The sequence below is a fragment of the Chionomys nivalis genome, chromosome 9 (assembly GCF_950005125.1).
Source record: "Chionomys nivalis chromosome 9, mChiNiv1.1, whole genome shotgun sequence".
Taxonomy (NCBI): domain Eukaryota; kingdom Metazoa; phylum Chordata; class Mammalia; order Rodentia; family Cricetidae; genus Chionomys; species Chionomys nivalis.
The window spans coordinates 52593750-52618762 of NC_080094.1; the positions used below are offsets into that span (position 1 = coordinate 52593750).

The following is a 25013-nucleotide window of genomic DNA, read 5'->3' on the forward strand; positions in this document are numbered from 1 at the left end:
TCTTATCTCTAAGTTCAGCTTCTTTCCTAGTGTTACTGCTCTTTTAATATGCTGCGACAATCAGAAAAAACACACAAATATAAGCCATAAATAACCACTGAAGCTGCTTACAAAAGATCGTTCATTCCTCTTCTTATGTTCACTTGGTGACTAAACTTTAGAAAAGTTTTGTACTCCACTGAAAGATGACTACTGATTTCATATATCATAAATAAACTGAGTTAAACAGATTGTGACTTTGTAACAAGCCTGTGGTGACACCACATCTAATGCACGCTTAGTGTTCAATTTTGCCATCTACATAAAAATGTTCCTGTGACAAAAAGGCCAGTTCTGGGAATGTTTTATAGTAAAACTGGGAAAGCATGCAACAAAAGAAGACAAAAGTAACATTTTTTCAGCGACTTCCCGATTAGACTAAACCTATAATGGCATTATGCATCCTACTGCTATCTCTATGTTTAAATTTAACACACAACCTAGAATTTGCCATGCTTTCAAAATGAAAGGTAGCACTAAGGACAGAAGAGTCCATTGCTAGTGTTTCCATCCTGCGAAGACAAGGGTTAAGAAGAGCTGTCTGTCAAGGTGTCTATCTGCAGAACAGATTCACTGTTTAATCAGAAAGGTATCACAAAAAGATTCAAAGACACAGATAACACAGTAGCTAATGGTGAAAAAAAATAGTGGTCAGGTCTGGAATAAGACTAGAGAGCTGTGCCATGTGATACAAATGCACACAACCATAAAGAAAAATAGTAGAGATGAGGTACACGCCCAACAGGGTTTATGACTCAGAGATCTATTAAACATGAACAGGAATATATATGAATTAGCAAGTCCTAAGTTTTGTTCTAAAAGAAAGAATTAAGGCATGTATAATATGGTCTTTCTTTGTTCACTAAGTCTATCTACCGGGGGCAAGGTGTGCTGTGGTGTGTACATGACATCGGTCAGAGGACAACTTTTTGAAAACCCATTTTCTTCTTTCCCCATGTAGGGCCCAGGAACCAAACTCAAGTGGCAAGTCTTTTCCTGTTGAGCCATCTCATTGGCTCCAAAAATTTAGCTCCTGACACTAACAATTAGCTCCATTTTCCTTCTCCAAACTTCAGCCTCAGACAGGATTCTATTCTGAAGCACCCACCCGTCATTTCCTACCAACTATCCTCCTAAAAACTCACAACTTTTTGTTTTGTTTTATTGAGACAGGGTCTTAGTCTGCAGCCCAGACTAGTCTGGAACTTCCTATGTAGCCAGGATGACCTGGGTACTGTGGTGATCCTTCCTGCCTAGCCTTCCCAACACTGGCATTCCAGGCGTTTGTAGCCATGCCTAACCAAACGCAACTCTTAACTGTGTAAACTCTTAAAGACTAAAAGACTGATTTTGCCGGGCGGTGGTGGCGCATGCCTTTAATCCCAGCACTCGGGAGGCAGAGGCAGGCGGATCTCTGTGAGTTCGAGGCCAGCCTGGTCTACAAGAGCTAGTTCCAGGACAGGTTCCAAAGCTACAGAGAAACCCTGTCTCAAAAAACCAAACCAAACCAAAACAACAACAACAACAAAAAAACTGATTTCACTCTAGCTAAAATGTTCTTCTAGACCTACAGTAATGCTATTTAGGTTAAGTCTGTTTTCAATAAACCAAATATATTTTGGAAAATAAGTTAAATTTAAAACTAATGCTTAATGATAGCAATAAATTATTACTATCTGGCAAGACTGACAATCACTCAAAAGTGGGTATTTGCGAATAAGTACATTTTGCCAAATTTATAAAAATCAAAAACATTATAATTTGTTGGGTGGTGGTGGCGCACGCCTTTAATCCCAGCACTTGAGACGCAGAGGCAGACAGATCTCTGAATGTGAGGCCAGCCTAGTTTAGAGTAAGTTACAAGACAGCCAAGGCTATATAGTGAGACCCTGTTTCAAAAAACAAAAAAAACAAAACAAAAAAAAATTAGAATCTATGAAGAACTAGCTTTACTAAAATTTAAATTTATAAATAAAAATTATATATACGTATATAAATACATACACACATATATACCCACAGACACACATATACAATAAGAGCCCAGTACACTACATTATCAATATAATAACACTACTTGACAATGAATAATAGTTTATTTTATGTGTCCTCTTTGGTAGCCTGTCAATGAAAACTAACTGATGTTCATGGTACTAACAAAGCACAATAGAACCACAATTACATAGAAGACTACTTATAAATTGATTATAAACACTGAATTTAAGTCTGGTTAAACACAAATTTAACTTATTTCTATTAACTTATCAAAATTTCATGTTATTTTAACAGTAAGACAGAGAAACAAAGCAAAATCCTACCTACAGCAATTTCAGCTTGTGAGAAAATTACTAGTCAACTTTTTTAGGAGAAATATTTTACATGATTTCCAAGCCCAGATTAACATTAAAAACAAGGGTTTTTTGTGTTTTATTTTTCATATGATGGTGGCACACACCTTTAATCCCAGCACTCAGCAGCAAGACAATCTCTCTGAGTTTGAGGCCAGCATGGTCTACAGAGTTTAAGTTTCAGGGCAGTTAGCGTAAGTTACTCAGAGAAACCCAGTCTTGAAAAAAATCTTTGATATGTCCTTTGAACTTATTGATATACATGTCTATAATTTAAAAAAATAGTAAGTTTATAGGGTAGAAGTATAGATCGAGGTTTACATGTATGCTTGGCTTAGTAGGGCCCTGGGTTAGCATCGAAAGAAACATACAGTCAGTAACTCATTAGAGATATATGCTTTTGACCCCACTATTCCAGAGGCTGAAGCAGAAGATTTCATTGAGTTTAATACCAGTCTGAGCCACAATAATAAATAAATAAATAAACAAACAAACAAACACAAGTATATACCAGAGAGAAAATACACTAGGTATTCCTTTAAACACAAAGATAACCTGTGAGCACTAATTATTTAATAAGCAGAGTCGAGTGCAAGTCATGTCAATACACGTGATCTTAGCACTTGGGTAGCTGAAAGTAGAAAACAAATGATGCTGGAGTTTTTGAAGAATTGATTAGGGCCGGGCGCACACCTTTAATCCCAGCACTTGGGAGGCAGAGGCAGGTCGATCTCTATGAGTTCAAGACCAGCCTGGTCTACAAGAGCTAGTTCCAGGACAGGCTCCAAAGCCACAGAGAAACCCTGTCTCAAAAAAAAAAAAAAAAAAAAAAAAAAAAAAAAAAAATTAATTAAATGTTAAATTATTAGGGGGCAGAAGATCTTATAATGAATAAACATACTGGTATACAAAGTGGCTCTGCCAATTTCCAACCTTTTGGCACAACTTCATTTCTTCATCTATAAAATGGATCCCAATGTTATAAAGGGTAAACAATACAGGTAAGCGTTTGGTATCGTACCCAGTGATGTAAGGTGACAAAAACTGGTAAGCACTATGACCTAGTTCTTTATTTAAAGGTCACCAGTCCCCCGTATTATGGAGTAGAACTGAGCAACCACAATCCTAAAGAGAAAGCCTTACAGCTACCAACTAGTCTCTTAAAAAAAAAATTACTGACTCCTCCAATATTTTCTTAGCATTAGCATGAAAACACAGAAAGGCTGCTCAAGTAAGAGCCATGGAGGCCCCCACTTTATAACCCATAGTTTAATTTAGTAATCATTTGCCTCAACTAGTTCCAGTAAGAGGTGGAGAATCAATCTGGGGATGAACAGGGAAGGACTCAAACACCAGAACCAGAATTTTCCTTAACTACGAAATAGAATTCAATCTGAAAAGAGGCTTAGAGTCCAAACAGGATAAACTGAAGTTTAATGTATTCATGTACATTAATAAGTATTCAATGAAGAATAATGTTTATGATGGGAAAAAATAGTGATATATTTACACATAAATTTAAGTATATAAGTACTTTAAATGACATCTATTAAGAGAAACTATAATTACTTCAAGGACAAAAAGAAAGTAGCCATTTAAGTAACAAAATGTTGCCTTTAAAAACCATTTTAGCATAAGCCAACATGGTGGCCCATGCCTTTGCAAAGCAGGCAGATTTCTGTGCTATTAAGGCCATCTGGTCTAGAGTGAGTTCCAAGCCAGTCAGCGCCTCAAAGTAAGACTTTGTAGTAGTAATAACAACAACAATAATAACAACAGCAATAAGAAATCATTCTAGTGAGCAATCAGGAAGTTGAAAGATTGTGAGTTCTAGGCCAACCTGGGCTATACATAGTGAGACCATATCTCAAAAATAAAATTAAATAAAAACCACTCTCAAACATCATTCTAAAGATAATGAACCCTCCGATTTAGTTCACGCTGTAATCAACTCTCATCTCTTCTATATTTAAAATACTTTCAGCTGTTAAGTAAGAACTTTCATGTGTAAAGTCCATCTACCCCTCCCCATATATAGCCCAAGCAAGCCTCAAACTCTTCTAAGCTGTGATACATACATGCATCACCTCTCTGGCTGTATAATTTGCTTTTTCAAGTGATTTATTCCTAATTTCAGATACTTTAACAATTCCCATGAAATATATTTTCTAATTTTTGATAAAGAGAAAACTTTAAGTTTAATTTATATAATTTCTAATCTAAAAATCAATAATTATAACAAAAACATAGTGCCCATGATTACTTACTAAGAAAGATGGGAAAGTTACTTTACAATTATTCTAAAGTATTATTTTTCAGGTAAGTTATTATCCAAATACTGTTCTCTCCTATCTAAAAGTGACATCAGTACTAAATATTTTTAACCCCAAATACTATATACAAGGCATAATTATATACAAACATACATGTTTATGTACAACAAAAGAAAGTTTATAAAACTCAGCAACAAAATGCCTCTTTAATTATAAAGTCAGAATTTGCAAAAGAAAATATAATCAGGTACTGACAACAGAATTTTTCATTTCAATATATTTTTCTTCATGAAGTGAAAATAAAGCTGGTTTCTAGGAAGAGCTAAAAGCCATTGACACTTCTAACTCTCTTTCTGTGATACCGAAAATGCCCTGAGCTCTATGATTTTCAAGAAAACAAAGTCGGAAGAGGCTGAGTTTTGCTAACCGGCTCTCCATTGGCCTTTCTTCCCCACCACTCTCTCCATAAAAGCAACCTCAACCAATGAAAGAAAGCATCCTTTACAAGTAGCTCCCTGCAGCATCCTAGCTCCTTGAGTGCTTACCATAGTCTGATTTCTGGACAGCTGACCCAAAGTTTGTTGATTTTACTGATCCTCAAAAAGCCACTGACTGGCTAAAGTCTTAATGGTGAATACAGTCAAAAAATCAGATGCCCCTGCCTTACTGTACAGAATGAGGAGATGGACAACACAGTTGCGTTTGATGCACTGTGGTGAGACATATGAGGTATCTTCTTTGTCTTCAATCAGCCACATTTGGGCTGAGTAGCTCTATTACATCTTCAAAAAACTGAGCTCCAGTTCTTGATGGAGACAGAGGAAGGTCATTGAGGAGGTGTTTCAGCTCAAGAGCTAAGTGAAAAATGTCTTTTGATTCAGTTCTGCTTGTGGATAGCAGTCATCTTCTGGATGGAAGAGGGAGTGAGATGACCTATAGTCTTGAATTGGTGGATCTGCAGGAACAGAAACTAAATACAGTGGAGACCTCTTAACTGAGTAACACCACGAGATGGATTTCCTGACAATGTGTCATATTAAACTGACTACAAGTTTAAACGTGCAGTGGGAGTGATCATGCACCTCTTTCCAAATGAAATGCATCTGTACCATTTTATGAATATATCCTTCCTTAATCACTATGGCGACAATTCTTCAGAGGATGTGTATTAAAGAGTACAGCAATTCAAACAATCTGTACCTTTTGTGAGTCTAATACCCTCACTTTCAAGTCCATTCTTTCATATTTTCCATATACACAAACAAGTCTTCCCACTATATCTAGGATCAGGAGTAATGTGTCAACTTTAATTTGAGATGATTCTTTTGTTTTTCCCCCCTAAGAAATGGAATTTAGGTAAATACTAAATTCAAACTTGAATGATTTATCTGCCTAAAAATTCTAAAGGCTGGCAGTATCTGAATTTATTCTTATTTACCAAAATAAGGAGAGTGTATGTCATAAAGTATAGCAATCTTAGTAGTTACCCGAAACTTCCCTCAATCTTAAAAAAGCCTATTACCAGATCACCATGAATTTAAATTTTCTATATAAAAGTAAGAATTCTGATTAATATTTGGTTACTCACTTCTACTCAAATTTAAGTATATGCTCCCAAAATTATTAGGCCAGCAAATTAAGGACTGTTAGCCAAATACAACCTACTACTTACTTTTTAAAATATTTCGTTCTACCGGAAGACAACCATATTTTTGGCTATTTTTTGAGACAGGGTCCCATTATGGCGAGGAACTATATAGCCCAGGCTGGTCTCAAATCAATGATCTTCCTCCTGCCACAGCCTCCCCTGTACTGGAATTATAGAGTGTGGGATTATGGGTGTATGCCACCACTTCTGGCCAACTCTTTTTGACAGATGGTTCTTTCATGTTGGAAAAGCAGAAAAAGTGCTTGCAGCAAGAGCTGTAAAACCTAAAACTCCTGATTTAGATATTTTTGTTTTGTTTTGTTTTTCAAGACAGGGTTTCTTTGTACACCACTGGCTGTCATAAAACTTGCTCTGTAAACTAGGCTGGCCTTGGACTCCCAGAGATCCACCTGCCTCTGCCTCCCAAGTGCTGGGATTAAAGGAGTGCGCCACCACTTCCCGGCTTTGATCATTTTTAAAGTATATTTAACATAATTTACACTTTAAACTGTTTTAAAGTAGAAAAAAGTAGAATTGAAATTAGATATAGATGACATTACAAACTGAACACAAACCTAAAATAAATCCCAAGTGGATACTTTATCTCACCTTTATTCAGAGCAAGAAGCTAATTTTTAAACACACACAGAGAAAAATGCGTGCACGCAATTCACACACACACACATACACACACGAGGGGGGCGCTATGGAATAGATATATTTAAGAAGTACAAGTAAATGTCATGGATGTGCTATGTAAATTTCACCTCAATAAGTTATTTTAAAATAAGAGTATATACAGTATTTATGGGTTTCCACCTTTATGTGGGCCATATTACATTACAGTGGTTAGATATGTAAGTTACATCTTACCTAATAATGTGGTTTCTCCAAAATCTCTTAGCTCATCCCAGACCCTTGTGTATATTCTTCTTTGCCAGTAGATGGAGACAACACCACTGAAAGTTTAAAAGACATCATTCCCTGTTTAAAGGGAGCTTGCTGGTCTGAAAAAAACTGGGGGGAGCCCTATGCCAAAGACTCCATTTTTAAAAAGCTACGTTAAAACCAGAAATCCAAGGAAATGTACCCAATATTAACTATGGATATCTTAAAAAATTTAGTAGAGGGGAATTAAATATGTCCTTCATAAAGTAAATAAATCATAATACTAAAAATGCAATCATTTCTACAGCTTCTAAAACTCAAACTTCCTGCTCACTGCTATTTAGATGGCTGGGTCACTTCACTCAGTTTCAGAAAGTGTGACTCAAAATATATGTGGAAAAGGTTTCAGAATGCTATAAAGGTAACATAATATATTGCATAGCTTTTCTAAGTATTACTTAATACATACAGTTATAAGCCTTTTATTCAAACAAAGACAATTATCCAGACCCACAGGAAAATAACTTTTAAAAAGAAAAGGCAGAAATGGTAGAAGCAGTAAGAAAAATTTCTATATATACCCATACTGAAAGGAGCCAAATGGAATCTACTTCTCACATTTATTTCACTACTCAAAAAAAAAAAGAAAAGAAAAGAAAAGAAAAAAACCAGAAACAAGAACAAACAAAAAACTACACACAAAACCCCCAGAAGCCATTTGTAAGAGATAAATTTCAAATCAGGAAATTTAAGAATTAACAAGTAAGTTTTACTTCTGAAATCCAAAGGCCTAAAACCAGTTTTCAAAGTCGTTCAAAATAAATAGCTAAAACCAAGCCACAAAGAACAACAAACAAGGCTACTGCACTCAAACAGAACACTAAGTTATTGCTATATTACTTATGTTGGCCTTTAAGACCCCCATCCCTTAACTGGGCTAAACATGAGCAATCTATCTGGTAGGGAATAGTTCATTCAGGAACAAAAACAAAAACAAAAACAAAACCCACCTTAAACCAAGTAATAATCCAAAATAAAAAAAATTTAAGTATGTTTTCCTCTTGCCCTAATATAATGTATCAGGAGTAATATCAGATTACTTTAAAAGGAAATGAATATACTACTCAGATATTATAATACCCATCTAGATTAAATTAGACCAAAAATCACTAGTAAAAGAAATCCTCACTACTCATGACTACATAAAAGCGTTTGGCAAAGTAGCTCGAAACTACTTCTACTTAACTCTGAAATCTATTTTTTTTAAATATTTATTATTATGTATACAATATTCTGTCTGTGTGTATGCCTGCAGGCCAGTAGAAGGCACCAGACCCCATTACAGATGGTTGTGAGCCACTATGTGGTTGCTGGGAATTGAACTCAGGACCTTTGGAAGAGCAGGCAATGCTCTTAACCTCTGAACCATCACTCCAGCCCCTTAACTCTGAAATCTTATGACTCCTGCAAGACAACAACTAAAATCTATCAAAAAACCATAAGCATTCGCACGTGCCCGTCAAGAGTACATACAAACCAAGGACCTGGTCATTACCCACATGGCAAATGCCTACAACTTTATAGAACCCAAGGTGGCTTGGCTTCCTCTTGACACATTTGACCTTTTCCAATCTTTCAGCAGCTGATATATATAGATCACACTAATGCAAATGCAAACACACAAAAGGACTTTGCAATTTTCCAAATATATTCATTGATTAAGCCAATCCTGTGACAGGAAATTTTAACAAAAATATGGCCAACACAGATAATCCACAGTAAAATCTTAACAGTATTTATATTTTGCACTGTAACCTGTCCATCAACAAAGATGAGAGAAATGCAGGTACCTAAATTCTTTATATATAAAAGTAGCAACTACAGGAGTCCTTGAATTCTGTGATTAATATAAATTAGGTACACTGAACTGTAATTTACAAATAACATTACTTTAGTAAGTAAAAATGACCAACAAGGAATGAACATTCTTTGTATTAATTGGATTTAGGGGGGAAAATAAAGGCAAAACCCCCAGGTTTTAACCTGGCAAGTTCTTCCTGGGGATCTGTGTCAGTGTTCCTTGCCTCCACCTGCTGGCAAAGAGTATGAAACTAGTAGAGATCACAAGTTAGCAAAGTTAGAATTTTTTGGTTACAAATTAATGTTGTTCACATAACTCTCTAGCATTATGCTATTTTGTGTTAATCACTATTAAAATATAGATAAAAACTATTAATAATCTACAAAAAGAATGCTGAACATCATAAAAATTTTTTCTTGGCTCGGAATGTTACCTAATAGTTTAAAAATTAGGTTTAAAATGTCTTAATTACCTGATAAATGACATCTTGGAAAAGGACTGGAAAAGTAAGTGCTGCATCTTCTAGCTCATTCAGACTACAGTGCACTAGTGTTTCATCCTTAAAACAAACACAGAGTAAAACAAAACATTAAAAGACACTTCAAAGGACAGTTTTATGTGGTCATGATCACCCTTCACACGTGGAATTTATATGTCGCATATAAATTCCTATTCCTAGAGTTGGTTCTCAGGTCTAGATTTTAGAGCATAAACAGCACCACGATCCTTGGGAACTCTATTCCTTATGAGTTACACACTCAGTGGCTGTGATAAACTTCCCAGGCACCTCTGCAGCATATTCAAGTTTGAAAACCTTTGCTCTGAGCTCTGCAGCTCAACTTTTTGTTAAAGACCATTTGTTACTCCTTTTGTATTTTAACTTCCTTAAGAAAATAAACATTTAGTTTGTTGTGTGTTTTTTTTTTTAAAAAAAAGACTTATTTATTTATTATGTATACAGTGTTCTGACTGCATGTGTCCCTGCAAGCCAGAAGAGGGTACCAGATTCCATTATGAATGGTTATGGGCCACCATGTAGTTGCTGGGAATTGAACTCAGGACCTCTGAAAGAGTAGTCAGTGCTCTTAATTGCTGAGCCATCTCTCCAGCCCATCATTTAGTTTTTAAAAGACAGTCTCACTATATAGTCTAGGCTATCTTCAAATTCATGATCTCCTCCTCTTGTATCACCTCTTAAGTGCTGACATTACAGAAGCACGTGCCATCACCATCTGTTTATACTAACTATATTTTATTGAATTAGCTCATGCAAGTCTAGAATTTAATTATTTGTATTTTCTCATATAAAACATCTTCAAACTTTTATAAGATTATTAATTTAAGATTAGATGTTATAGTATCTGAGTTTATTTCATCTATCTTGATTAAACAGATAATGAAAACTTATCATCTTAGGATATCAAATCCTGATTTCTTTTTTTTTTCTTTTTTTCTTTTTTTGTTTTTTTCGAGACAGGGTTTCTCTGTGGTTTTGGAGCCTGTCCTGGAACTAGCTCTTGTAGACCAGGCTGGTCTCGAACTCACAGAGATCCGCCTGCCTCTGCCTCCCGAGTGCTGGGATTAAAGGCGTGCGCCACCACCGCCCGGCCAAATCCTGATTTCTTACTCAAGAAAAATGTCTAAGTTAACACATGTCTTAAAACCTGAATGTTAAAAAGGACTTGGAAGAGTGTTTCCTACCATGCACCAAAGTCTCAGTTTGATTAGATCCCCAGGACTATATAATCAGATAAGGGGCAAATGCCTATTATCCTCAACACTTGGGAGATAGAAGCAGAAAATCAGGAATCCAAGCTCATCCTTGGCTATATAAGTTCAAGGATAGCTTAGGCTATCTCAAAAATAATACTGCTAATAACCACCCTCAAATTTTTCAATGGGTTTAGTTAAGCTCAACTAAAATTGCCGGGCAGTGTTGGCACAAGCCTTTAATCTCAGAACTCGGGAGGCAAGAGCAGGTAGATCTCTGAATTGCAGGCCAGCCTGGTAACAGAGATAGTTCAAGAACAATCAGGGAGCCGGGCGGTGGTGGCGCACGCCTTTAATCCCAGCACTCGGGAGGCAGAGGCAGGCGGATCTCTGTGAGTTCGAGACCAGCCTGGTCTACAAGAGCTAGTTCCAGGACAGGCTCCAAAACCACAGAGAAACCCTGTCTCGAAAAACCAAAAAAAAAAATAAAAATAAATAAATAAAGAAAGAAAGAAAGAAAGAAAGAAAGAAAGAAAGAAAGAAAGAAAGAAAGAAAGAAAGAACAATCAGGGCTATACAGAGAAATCCTGTCTCAAAAAAACCAAAATAAATAAGAAACAAAAAACAAAACCAAACAAAAGTAAAAGAACTGGCTTTACATCAAGATAAGTTTACTGAGAATTAAATAACATTTCTAATTATGGGATACCAGGAACAAATTAAGTAATAAATTGCTTTCCAGCACATTAAATACATTTTTTGATAAGAACATAAAACTGGAGCCGGGCGGTGGTGTGCACGTCTTTAATACCAGCACTCGGGAGGCAGAGGCAGACAGATCTCTGTGAGTTCGAGGCCAGCCTGGTCTATGAGAGCTAGTTCCAGGACAGGTTCCAAAAACTTCAGAGAAACCCTGTCTTGAAAAATCCAAGGGGAAAAAAAAAAAGAACATAAAACTGTAAGTAGGTGGTAAATGTTTAAAAAAAAAAAAAAAAAAATTCACCCCCCCCCCACAGAAACGGGTTGGTAAAAAAATGAGATATTCAATTCAAACTTTTTCTGGTACCCAAAAGGTATTAAGACACTCAGAAATGTAGATTTTTTTCCCCAGATAGAAGTCTTGATAAACTTTATATATATATAAAAAATTTTATTTATTATGTATATAGTGTTCTGCCTGGATGGATGCCTGCAGGCCAGAGAAGGCACCAGATCTCATTATGGATGGTTGTAAGCCACCATGTGGTTTTTGGGATTTGAACTCAGGACCTCTGGAAGTGCTCTCAACTTCTGTGCCATCTCTCCAGCCCAGACATGCTACTCTTACGTCTCAGCCTCTTCCATAGTTCAGGCTACAAAGCACATAAAGTTATATTCTATACCAAGTATGCAAACTAGAAATTTTTAAATCACATTGAGAAAAAAAAGGTTGATTGGTAATTAAATAAATTTTATTGGTAATTAAATAATCTACTTTATTGGTAATTAAATGAACTGAAAATAAAAACAGAATAGGGACACAGTTCAGCTGGAAATTTCAACATGCAAAAATCCCTAACATCAAACACACCAGGCACAGTGGCACATCGCAGATCCCAGTACTTGGGAGGAGAAAGTTGAAGATTCAGAAGTTCAAAATCATCCTCAGCTACATGTGGAGTTTTAGGCCAGTCCAGGTCACATGAGAACTTTTCTTAAGAGGGGAAGGGGTAGAAAAAAACACATTCTAATAGTTAACTTATTGAAGCCAAATTATATTTGGACCTTCAGGAAAAGAAAATTATAAAAATAAAAGGAAATCTAAATTTTAGACATCATTTTAATAGGATCAAACTGGAAATTGCAGGGGTTTTACGGCACTGGCGAGATACTCAAGTGATTAGAAACCTTGCTAGTCTTGCAGAAGTTCTGGGTTCAGTTACAACTATCCACAGCTCTAGTTTCAGGGGATCCAGAGCCCTCTTCTGGCCTCCTGTGGCACCAGACATTTACTGGTACACAGATACATGCAGGCAAAATATTCATATACAAACATATGATGTGGGATGTCCTTCTGTGTATGTGTTGCTTTTATTGGTTAATGAAAGAAGCTGCTCGAAAAACAATAAAAACAAAACAAACAACAACAAAAAAACAGAGAATTTAGGCAGAGGATATAATACAGTGTGTACTTTTTTTGCTGGGATTAAAGGCGTGCGCCACCACCGCCCGGCTATAATACAGTGTGTATCACCTGTCTTGCATATGTAAGACCCTGGATCAATTACCAACTTCTCAAATAAACATCAAATAAAATTAGAAACAAATCACAGAATCTCAAGAATGTGGAGGAAAAACTTACTTAAATACAAAAGTAAAAGTCTAATTGATTTTCAAAATATACCAGATTCCAACCAAACTAGTCTAATGCTAGGATCCGTAGACTTCCTAGCATTTATTTACTTAAATAAAAACATTTCAAACACTCAGAACATATTTACAGTAAGTATGGTGACTCCTTATTTGCTTGTATTCTTTATAGCACTTTGGACTGGTACTTTAAGAGAATTTAACCCTTATTCTTTGTACCTGTAAAGATAACACACTCACCAAATCTAAGACCAGGGAGAACTCTGGTGTGCTTCTCGTTTTCAAAGGAAGAGCAGGTTTCCTATTTAGTTGTTCTTCTGTCAGAGGCGGAACATGTTTGATGAAATAATAGCTATAAATCAAATTTTAAGAAAATTTCAAACTTCTATGTTCCATACATATCAAACACTACTGAATTTATACTAGCTTGGGATGTGCTCAGCTATACAGCATTTGCCTAAAAGGTTCAAGACCTTGGGTTCAATCCCTACAGCACAAAGTAAAACAAAAGCAGCCTGCGATGGTTGGTCTTTATTATCTACCCCAATGGATTATTACATAGGCACAAAAGGAATGGCTATGCTACTCAATTTTAAATAGTTGTAACTAGACTCAAACACATCTCAACTGATCCCAATAAGAACAATCAATATGGCGAAGCGGTGGTGGCGCACGCCTTTAATCCCAGCACTCAGGAGGCAGAGGCAGGTGGATCTCTGTGAGTTCGAGACCAGCCTGGTCTGCAAGAGCTAGAGAAACCTTGTCTCCAAAAACCAAAACAAACAAACAAACAAACAAAAAAGAATAATCAATATGTTTTTGCCTATAATCAATATGTTTTTGCCTACAAGAAATAAGTTTGGTTTTTATTCTATGTCTCATCTCTTGTAGACCAAAGAAATAGGTGTTTATTCCTCTAGAGCTGCAGTTCTCAACCTGCGGGGCGTCACCCCTTTGGGGTCGAATGACCCTTTCACGGGGGTCTCATATCAGATATTTACTTTAGGATTCATAACAGTGGCAAAACTAGTCAAAAGATTGCAACCTATTAATTTTATGGTTGGGGGTCACCACAACATGAGGAACTAAGGTAGAAACGCTAGAACCACTGCTCTAGAAAAATCCAGACTTCAGGACTCTGAATTCTTGGACATTATTTTCTGCATGCTGATGGTTGTGGAAATGTTTTCCCTGAAAAAAAGTTACTTTGAGCTAGGTGGTCGTGGTGGCGCATGCCTTTAATCCCAGCACTCAGGAGGCAGAGTGAGTTTACAGCCAGCCTGGTCTACAGAGTAAGTTCCATGACAGCCAGGGCTACATAGTGAAACCCTGTCATGAAAAACCAAAAACCAAAAACTAAAAAGCATTTAATATACCTAGACTACCAAACACAATACTAAGAAAATATAAAGCCTAAATGAACAATGCAGAGCATCAGCTGTCTGCCCTCGTGAGTACCTGGGAATGAATAGGAAAATGGAATTCTCTCCCCAACATCATGAGAGAGTATCCTGTTAGGTACTCCTTACTTGGGAAGAAGTTGAAACTCAACATTCAAAGTAAATTTTCTACTGGACAAACATTTTTCAATTTCATCATGAAGCTGAAAATTGTTCAAGATAGAAAATTTGATAACCAGAAAACAACTCACGGGTCAAATACTTCCCAGTCTTCCTCATAGGTGGCCTCTGCATGGGCTGACGAGTAACCACTCTCTGGAGTTACTGGTGCTATTTAGGAAGACAAAGAGGAAAGATTACTTTCACTTCTCTGAAGCTTCCCACAAAGTACACATTTTTACTGTTTCTATACAAGAGCTTCTTGAGGTTCTGTGTATTTTAGGTTAAAGATAATTCATAAATATCACTTAAAAACAATTCAGTAACACATTCAACTCCACACCCAAAGGAAATTAATTACTGCTATCGATGACATGGCAAACTACAACATGGGTAGAATTTAAATGTCTATCAGCTAAGAGGAGATCTATTATTAGAAAGTAATACTCAGCAACAACAACAACAACAAAAAGAGCAAAAAATCTTGTGCTAATTAGTATTTTGTCAATTCAACAAAAGCTAGAGTCCCTTTAGAAGGTAAAACCTCAATTAAGAAAAGGCCTCTGGGGCTATAGTTATGTCTCAGTCAGTGGTTAAGAGCAGTGGCTGCTCTTCCAGGGGACCCAGGTTCAATTCCCAGCACCCACATTGGCAACGAACACTGTAACTCCAGTTCCAGGGAATCTGACACCCCCACATAGACATACAAGCAGATAAAACACCAATGTACATAAAACTAAGAAGAGAGAGAGAAGAAAGAAAGAAAGAAAGAAAGAAAGAAAGAAAGAAAGAAAGAAAGAAAGAAAGAAAAAAGGAAAGAAAGAAAAAGAAAGAATCAAAAGAAAGAAAACCTACATCAGATTGGCCTGCAGGCAAGTCTGTGAATATTTTCTTGATTGACAATTGGTGTAGGAATGTCCAGCCCACCCCTAAGAAGGTTTATATAAAAAACAAATTGAATGAGCCATGAGGAGCAAGCCAATAAGCAAAGTTCCTCTATAATCTCTGCTTCAGGTCCTGTTACGAGTTCCCAATAAGCTATGAAATAAAATAAACCCTTTCTTAAATTGCTTTGTTTGTTTGCTTTGTTTTTCAAGATAGGGTTCTCTGTGTTGCTTTGGCTGTCCTGGAACTCACTCTATAGACCAGGCTGGCCTCCAACTCACAGAGATCTGTCTGCCTCTGCCTCCTGAGTACTGAGATTAAAGGTGTATGCCACCACCGCCTGGCCTGTTTTTGTTCATGACATTTATCACAGCAATAAAAAGCAAACCAGAACAATTCTTTTCCAATTGGACAGTATATACATGCAGTAGTACTAAGACAGCAAGCCATGTACATACAGGTGTTCAATCAATACCTGCTGACAACAAGCCAAATATAGTTGTAAAATCTAAAACCCACTAACATTCTAAGTAATCCACTAATCCAGACATTCAGAACAGAGATACAGCTTGAGCACTGTGTAAAGTAACCTGAGTCAGTTGCAAAGAGGAGCACATGAGTTCACCATGTGGCAGTTAGGAGAGGAGAGGATGATCAACCGGCACTAAGTATCTCAGTTTCAAAAAGAAGTTCTCATGCACTATTGTACATGAGATATTTAAAATGTATTAAACATTTTAAAAAGCTAGGGGGAAAAACACTGTTTATCATGAAGAAAAGTTATGTATGAAGAGATAAACAGATTTAGCCTAACTTAAATACTATAAATTATAGATGTAAACTAAAACATCACATAGCAGATAGCTCCCCTTCCCATGTGTTTGTATTGTCCTATTTTGTTTTGTGACATTGTCTCGCTATGTAGACTAGATTAGCTTTGAATTCACTATGTAGCCCAGGCTAGCCTCAAATTACCAATTCTCCTGTTTTGGCTTCCTAAGTGCTGTGACCACAAGAATGTTCCACCACCCCTAGCTTTTATTTCTCACTCTCTTTCTTTTTTAGATCTATTTATCTATATAACTGTCTTGTCTACATGTATGTCTGTGCACCATGGGGCCTTGAGAGGTCAGAAGAGGGTGTTGGTTATCCTAGAACTGGAGATACAAATGGTTGTGAGCCTGAACCTAGTGTCCTCAACAAGGGAAACAAGTGTTCCTGACCAACAACTACTAAGTCACCTCTTCCACCCCCATAGCTCTTACTGTTTAAGACAAGGCCTCACTATGTAACTCAAGCTGGCCTCAAACTCATGAGATCCTTCAAGTATTGGCAATATGTTTAATTTTTCTGTTGTGACCAAAATCATAAAGGCAGTGAGAAAAAAAGAATAAGACAACAAAACAGGAAGAAAAAAAAAAAACCCTTGAAGAAAAGAAACCCTAAAGAAAGAATATATGTCCAGAAATTTCAAAGTTACCTATGATTGTAAAAATTTAAGAGCCAGCTAGTGATGATGACGCACACTTTTAATCCCAGCACTTGGGAGGCGGAGACAGGCAGATCTCCTTGAGTTTGAGGCCAACCTGGTCTACAAAACAAGTTCTAGGATGTACTCCAATGCTACAAAGAAACCGTCTCAAAAAAAACCACCCCAAAATAACAAACAAAACAAAAGTTAAGAAAAAGTTGGGGGCTGAGGAGACGGCGCAGCAGTAAACAGCACCATGTGCATTTAAAAAAGACCTGGAGTCAGTCCCCAGCTCCCATGTGATGTCTTATAATTTACAATTCACTATAACTCCACTTCTGGGGACTTGATGCTTGCCCACTGCTGGCCTCTACAGGAACCAGTAATACATAGTACACAGACATACATGCAGGCAAAAACACCCATACACAAAACCAAAAGAATTAAAAACAAAAATAAACAAATAAAAATGGTTTAAGGAGGCCCGGCAATGGGGGTGCACACCTTTAACCCCAGCACTCAGAGGCAGAGGCAGGTGGGTCTCTGTGAGTTTGAGGCCAGCCTGGTCTACATAGTGAGTTTCAGGACAGGCTCCAAAGCTACAGAGAACCTTGTCTCGAGAAACCAGAAGAAAAAAAAAATCCAGAAGCAATTTTATTTTGTATTCCATGGTTCATTCTATTGGAGCCAAGGACATGTCAAGTAACAGCATCAGAAACAACTTTCTAAAATGGCTAGAGAGGGCAGTGAAGCTCATAAGGTAAACAAGTAATATCTGAGATAAAAAAAAGAGAATTCAATATAATTATTAAATTCCAGCACTGTGGGTGTGTGCCACCAAGCCCAGCTATTTATCTACTTTTAGTTCCTTAGTTTTGAGATGAGGAGTGTAACGGCTTGATTAACTGTTTGAAATTGTCTGAAGCTTAAATAAGTAGTCCAAAGTGATAAAGCCAAGGAAATGATAGAGCAAGCCTCCAGTATTCCTGACATCTTTGGCTATATTCTCAAAGTTAAAACAAGCAGCACTTTATCATTCCTATTCACCTTTTCATTACTATTGATTTTATTTATTGCCTGTTTTTCCCCACTTTGTTCTTCAAAACAGGGTTTCACCTTGTAGCCCTGGCTGGCCTTGCACTCACAGAGATCCACCTGCCTCTGCCTCCCATGTGTGGCATGACTGCCTAGCCTATTTATTCTAATTTTGAAATAAGGTCTCTCTGTAGCCCTGGTTGTCCTGGAACTCACTAAGCAGATCAGGCTGGCCTTGATCTCAAAACAGAGACCCACCTACCTCTGCCTCCTTTAAAAGATAAATAAAAGTCATTTCTGTCTATCTTTTCATAGCATTCCAGAATAACAGTGATGTGCATTTGCTACTACGCTATCATAATTTTTCTCTATATTTGGTTCTTTAATTCAACTGTAAAAAGTTCAGAGGCAGCCGGCCAGTGGAGGAAAACACCTTTAATCCAGCACTTTGGAGGCAGAAGCAAGTATGTCTCTGAGTTTAAGGCCAGCCTGATCTATTCAGGATAGCCAGAGCTACATAATGAGACTCAAAAATAAACAAATAAAAAATGGCAGAACATAATTTCATCTTGTACTTTTTAAAAAAAAATTACTTATTATGTATACAGTATTCTGCTTGCATGTATCCCTGCAGACCAGAAGAGGGCACCAAATCTCACTGCAGATAGTTGTGAGCCACCATGTGGTTGCTGGGAATTGAACTCAGGACCTTTGGAAGAGCAGGCAAAGCTCTTAACCACTGAGCCATCTCTCCAGCCCCTCATCTTGTATTTTTTATAAACATGTATCACAGTAAGTAATAAATTCAGATATCACGTGTTCCACATTTCAATGGCAACTAGCACAGGAATGTAACAATGATAGAACTTTGTAAAGATCTAAGATTAAGCTGCAAGGTCTGGCATAGGGGAAGATATATTCTGGGCAAGGTAGCCTCCATTTATGAATCAAACAAATCTAAAGGTATGAGATTGCCTTTCTCTACACTGGGACTTTAGGCTTAAGGACCTAAGGCTATTATGTACAATGACAGAATTTGGGGACAAAATTTGTTCAGCCTTTTTTTTTTTTTTTGGTTTTTCGAGACAGGGTTTCTCTGTGGCTTTGGAGCCTGTCCTGGAACTAGCTCTTGTAGACCAGGCTGGTCTCGAACTCACAGAGATCCGCCTGCCTCTGCCTCCCGAGTGCTGGGATTAAAGGCGTGCGCCACCATCGCCCGGCTTTGTTCAGCCTTTTTAACTTCAAGGAATAAAAACTTAACCACTCAATCTAGTCATTTAAGAAAAAATATTAAGCCGGGCGGTGGTGGCGCACGCCTTTAATCCCAGCACTTGGGAGGCAGAGGCAGGCGGATCTTTGTGAGTTCGAGACCAGCCTGGTCTACAAGAGCTAGCTCCAGGACAGGCTCCAAAACCACAGAGAAACCTTGTCTCGAAAAAACCAAAAAAAAAAAAAAAAAAAGGAAGAAAAAATATTAAATTCTGTGTTTTTGTAACTATTCATAAGATGTGTTAAAGGGGGTATTTTATTCACCGGTAAGAGGTGGGATATCGCGGGTAACTGTTTCTTCTGCTTCTTCTAAACCATTATTTATCGATGGCCTCACTTGAACTGCTTGACTTGAGTAAGCTGCTCCATTAGCTGACGTTGTGCTGGTAGTGATTTCATCCACCTGTTCCATATCAAGTTGCTTTACTATCTCCTCAGCTTCCACAGCCTGTCCCGGGGAATCCGAGCCTGACGTTCCTGAAATTGTCCATAAGTAAACTCTAAATCACACAAATATTAGAAAAGCTAAATACAATCAACACTACAATTTATTTAAATGATGACCCATAAAAAAATCAAAACCGAGGGTACCACTGTTTGAAATATCTATAAAAATCCCAATAAACAATGGGGAATAAAGATTACTACAGGCACCTGTCCTTGTTTTTTAGTACCAGGTACTGAACCTAGGAGTTCATCACACACTAGCCAAGCCAAGCCCTCTGCCACTGAGCTATAGCCCTATACTTCTTTCACTCTCTGAGGTAAGGTATCATTGAGTACTGCAGTAAGGGTTTGAACATTCAATCCTCCTGCCTCGGCCTCCACAGCAGTTTTGGATTATAGGTCTGTGTCACCAGGAATGGCTACACTAATATTTATGAACTAAGTTTTCCTTAACTTCTCAAATAGTTCAGAAACACCTCATAAGTCAAACAACAACCACAATTTAGAACTTTCCATTAAAGTACTGCGTGTGAGGCATTTGATAAACATTCATCACCCCCAAACAGCTCTCCATCTTTCCAGTTCAAATACACTAAACATAGCCACAGAGGACACATAAATTTTCAAGTTATCCAAGAAGGGGCTAAATGTTGCCCTAACCATGATTAATCTTTTTATTAAAAGACTCAAGATTAATTTTTTTTTTTTAAATTTTTCGTGACAGGGTTTCTCTGTAGCTTTGGATCCTGTCCTGGAACTAGCTTTTATAGATCAGGTGGCCTCGAACTCACAGAGATCCGCCTGCCTCTGTCTCCCAAGTGCTGGGACAAAAGGCCTGTGCCACCACCGCCCAGCTAAAAAATGATTTTTACTTACCATTTTTATTTGCTGGTGAAAAAAAGTTGAAGACAGGAGAAAATATGGTCCCCAGCAATGTAGTCCTTGGTGGGCTACCTGCAGAAGGGTTATCTTCTAATTTCCCATTTTGTTTTATATGTTGATTTGTCATTTCATAACTACCAGCTTCTAAGAAAGAAACAGAGAAGAAAGTAATGTCTTAGAAACACTGCATTTCAGGTTATGTGCTGTAAATAATTTTTAATGTATTTACATTAAAATGTATTTCATGTAGACTAACATTAATGTTCACAAGTGCTTATTAAAGAACTCCTGAGGCAAATTCCTTAAAAATCAAACTCATTTATTTACAATGCTCTATAACTGTTAACACACTTGTTTAGGTGGAAGCTCCACTTTGTCCCCACCCCTCTCTTTCCAGACCCCACCTTCAGAAAGGCCATCAAGCAGTGGTTCCTCTCTGAGATGCTCGAGACCAAGCTTACAGGGTATTTAAGAGGGGAAGGAGTGTGAGTGTGTGTGAGAGTGTGTGTCTCGGACCTGCCATGTGATTTCTGCTTTCGTCCCCAAGAATCACCCAGGGGTGCTTTGCTTATTAAACCTGGACTTTTAACTTGGCCTGATCTGATTTATTGCATCAGGAGAGAAACCCAATATCGGGGTACGGAAACCTTTCATCACTGAGTTTTTTCAAAGGTGATTTGCATCTAAAGTGAAATAAACTGAAAGGTTTCCGATCAGCAGAAAATGAAGAAAATCCTTGTAAGCAAGCAAACAAGTTACCAATTCTAACACTCAGACACAGATTCCTGCTGTTTATATTTTGGGACATTAGCTATTTCAGAAAACTTTTTTTGACATCTACTTCTAGTAAATGACTGCTAAATGAATATAGTTAGATCCACAAACAAGTGTTTTATATAATTTCAACTAAATTGTCATAATGTTAATGCGTATCCCTTTTCTTGGTGTTGGAAACTGAACAATCTATCCAAGCACACTACTACTGTGGTAATTCCTCCTAGCTCCAATTCATGAATATTGTATAGTAAGTAATATAAATTTGGTATTCTGCCTGTACTCATTTTAATTCAAAGAAAAAATTGTAGAAAAATAATTTTTAATTTTACTTGATGCTTTAAAACTAATTCTCAGTAGTACAATAGACTATAAAAACAAAGCAAGGGGCTGGAGAGATGACTCAGCAGTTAGGAGAACTGACTGTCCCACAGGTCTTGAGTTCAATTCCCAGCAACCACATGGTGGTGGCCCACAACCATCTATAGTGGGATCTGATGCCCTCTTATGGCATAAAGGTATACATGCAGAAAGAGCACTCACACATATAAATAAATCTTTTCTTTCTCTTTTTTTAAAAAGGCAAAAACTGTACTAAATGTTTTATTGTTGCTTTTTGAGTTACTATTTTGATTTGTTGCCTAGCCTGGCCTTGATGTCTCAATCCTCTTGTCTTTTGAGTTCTATGATTATAGGCAAGGGCCACTATGCCTAGCTTCAAAGCAGGTTTTCAAAACAAAGGGTCATGGCAGGTGTGGAGGGACTTTTGCTTACAGCTAAAGGAAAGATAGCAACAAAACATCAACAAACCTCCATTGACTGGACTTTTCCGTCTTACTCGAGACAACTGCTTGTTAGGCTTTTCTCCAGCTCTTGGTGTTGATGAAATCAAATTATTATCTATATCACGTTCAATTCTACTCCGTTTCAAAGGATTTTCTCTCTCTTCCTTAAGATACAACAGAAAAAATTCACTGAGCATAATTATTCTGCCTTTCAATTTAAATGAAATATATAAGACACAATATATTTTTCTCATGCTTTTCATATCATGAAGAAACAAAATGCAATTAACAATGAAGATAGACCAGCAATGTTAAAGTGTTAATGTAGCCGGGCAGTGGTGGCGCACGCCTTTAATCCCAGCACTAGGGAGGCAGAGGCAGGCAGATCTCTGTGAGTCGAGACCAGCCTGGTCTACAAGAGCTAGTTCCAGGACAGGTTCCAAAGCCACAGAGAAATCCTGTCTCGAAAAACCTAAATAAATAAATAAATAAATAAATAAATAAATAAATAAATAAATAAATAAATAAAGTGTTAATGTAGTTATACTTCACAATTATAAGCACAGCATCCCCAGAATAAGTTTTCTAAGGCTTCTAAATTTTCTATGCTCCTGAAACACTGAATTTTACAATATGCTCTGGATTACTGACCAGCTTTATTATTTATCTCATTAATCTAAGACTCTTCACAGAACACACAGTAACAGTAATTCAGACCTGGTAAACAGACCTATAAACACCATTACTTGAGAGGCTACGGCAGGACAGCCAATTCGAGGTCAGCCCAAGATATTTGGTAAGACCTCAACTTAAGAAAAACCACAGCTGGGCAATAGTAGTGCAAACTTTTAATCCCAGCACTAGGGAGGTGGAGTGATATGGCTAGGTGGAAAGAGGTATATAAGGTATGAAGAGACAACAGCTCATTGCAGCCTGCAGTCGTTTTGAGGACAGGATTGCCCCTTTGCTTGTCTGAGCCTTGGCAGAGGTAAGAACTCTCTAGTGGCTGGCTGCTTTGCTTTTCTGATCTTCAGCTTGAACCCCAATCTGTTTCTGGGTTTTTATTATTCGTGCTACACAAATCTGTCTCAACAAGAAAAACAAAGGGTTGGGGCTGTTGCTCAGTGCTTATTGAGCATGAATAAGGCCCTGGCTTTGTTCTCCAGCAGCCAAAGCAGATGCTGTGACACGTGTTTGTATCTCAGCACATTGCCAGCAGTTTGGAGGTAGACGCAGGAGGATCAGGAGTTCGGGGTCATCCTCTGATACATAAAGCGGCATGAAACTTAGAGGAAGGAAAAAGAAGAAGAAAAGATTACCTACTTATTATTTATTATGGTCCTGGGCCAGTTAAGATGTCTTAATAGGCAAAGGTTCCTGCTGTCAACCTGAGTTGGAGCCTTATGACTCTCATGGTTGTGAGGTCCTGACCTTCGCACATGTGTTTTGGCATATACACACCCATACATATACGTGTACATAATAAATAAAAATAAAAGTATTTATTATGGTACTATCAGTTATTTCATTCTAAGGATTACAATATTACTATCCATGTCAGGTGTGGTGGTGCACATCTTTAATATCAGCACTCGGGACACAGATGGATCTCTTTGTGTTCAAGGCTAGCCTAATCTACACAGAGTTTTAGGATAGCTAAAGCTACAGGAAAACCCTGAATTGAAAAACCAACCAACCAACCAACCAACCAACCAATCTTACTATCCAAACCCTAATTTGAAACATTTCTTCAAGTTTCTTCTTAGTTTCTTTTAGTAGAGAATAGTAGAAATGCTGAATGCTAGGCATATATAATGTAGTAGACAGAGCAGAAAACATATAAATGCAACATGCATGGAGAAGTGCTTTTTGTTTTGGAAAGCATCGTGCATGATATATGCTTTTAATCCCAGCACTCAGGAGACAGAGGCAGGCAGATCTCTGGGAGTTTCTGGGCAGCCTGATTTATATAGAGTTCCAGGTAGTCCTGGACTTTTGGTGAAACTCTGATCCAAAACAAAAATGACCTAATAATGTTTTTCAGATCAAGGGACATGAATCATGAAATTAATTTATAGTTTTATGATCATCTTTAAAAGAAGTGACAGAACAAAGCCGGGCAGTGGTGGCGCATGCCTTTAATCCAGCACTCAGAAGGCAGAGGCAGACCGGGCGGTGGTGGAGCACGCCTTTAATCCCAGCACTCGGGAGGCAGAGGCAGGCGGATCTCTGTGAGTTCAAGGCCAGCCTGGTCTACAAGAGCTAGTTCCAGGACAGGCACCAAAGCTACAGAGAAACCCTGTCTCAAAAAAAAAAAAAAAAAAAAAAAAAAAGAAGGCAGAGGCAGGTGGATCTCTGTGAGTTTGAGGACAGCCTGGTCTACAAGAGCTAGTTCCAGGACTGCTAGGATTGGTACACAGAGAAACCCTGCCTCGAAAAACCAAGAGTTCCAGGACAGCCAGGGCTGTTACACAGAGAAACCCTGCTTCTGCTTGGGGAGTGGGGGAACAGAGGGAGTCTTCAAAAAAAAAAAAAAAAAATTAAGTTAAAAAGAATTTGTTAGCTATAACCATATTTATCACTGTGAATAAGCCAAGAAACTGATTGTTATCTTTCAAAAATACTTGCCCCAAGAAACACAGAATAAAGTCATTAACAGCCATAACAAAATCTACATTATAAATAATAAGTTTCTGAGACTGATTTTCCACTTTGTATCATCTAGTCTGAAAACGATTCTGAGACCAAGCACTTGGCATCGACCCCAATTTCCCTGACACTTAGAAGAGT

The 25013-nt window shown here is 37.6% G+C and overlaps 1 protein-coding gene across 1 annotated transcript in view; it reads right to left on the minus strand.

Annotated features, from left to right (window-relative positions):
• Ctdspl2 (CTD small phosphatase like 2) overlaps positions 1–25013 on the minus strand; it is a 52491-nt gene that overhangs the window by 13129 nt on the left and 14349 nt on the right. Inside the window, exons 3-8 of the mRNA XM_057780813.1 lie at positions 22249–22387; positions 20659–20808; positions 19600–19812; positions 14768–14846; positions 13357–13468; positions 9530–9616 (exon numbers count right to left, since the gene is read on the minus strand). Of these exons, the coding sequence (XP_057636796.1) occupies positions 9530–9616; positions 13357–13468; positions 14768–14846; positions 19600–19812; positions 20659–20808; positions 22249–22387 (780 nt within the window). The remainder of the gene's footprint in view (positions 1–9529; positions 9617–13356; positions 13469–14767; positions 14847–19599; positions 19813–20658; positions 20809–22248; positions 22388–25013) is intronic.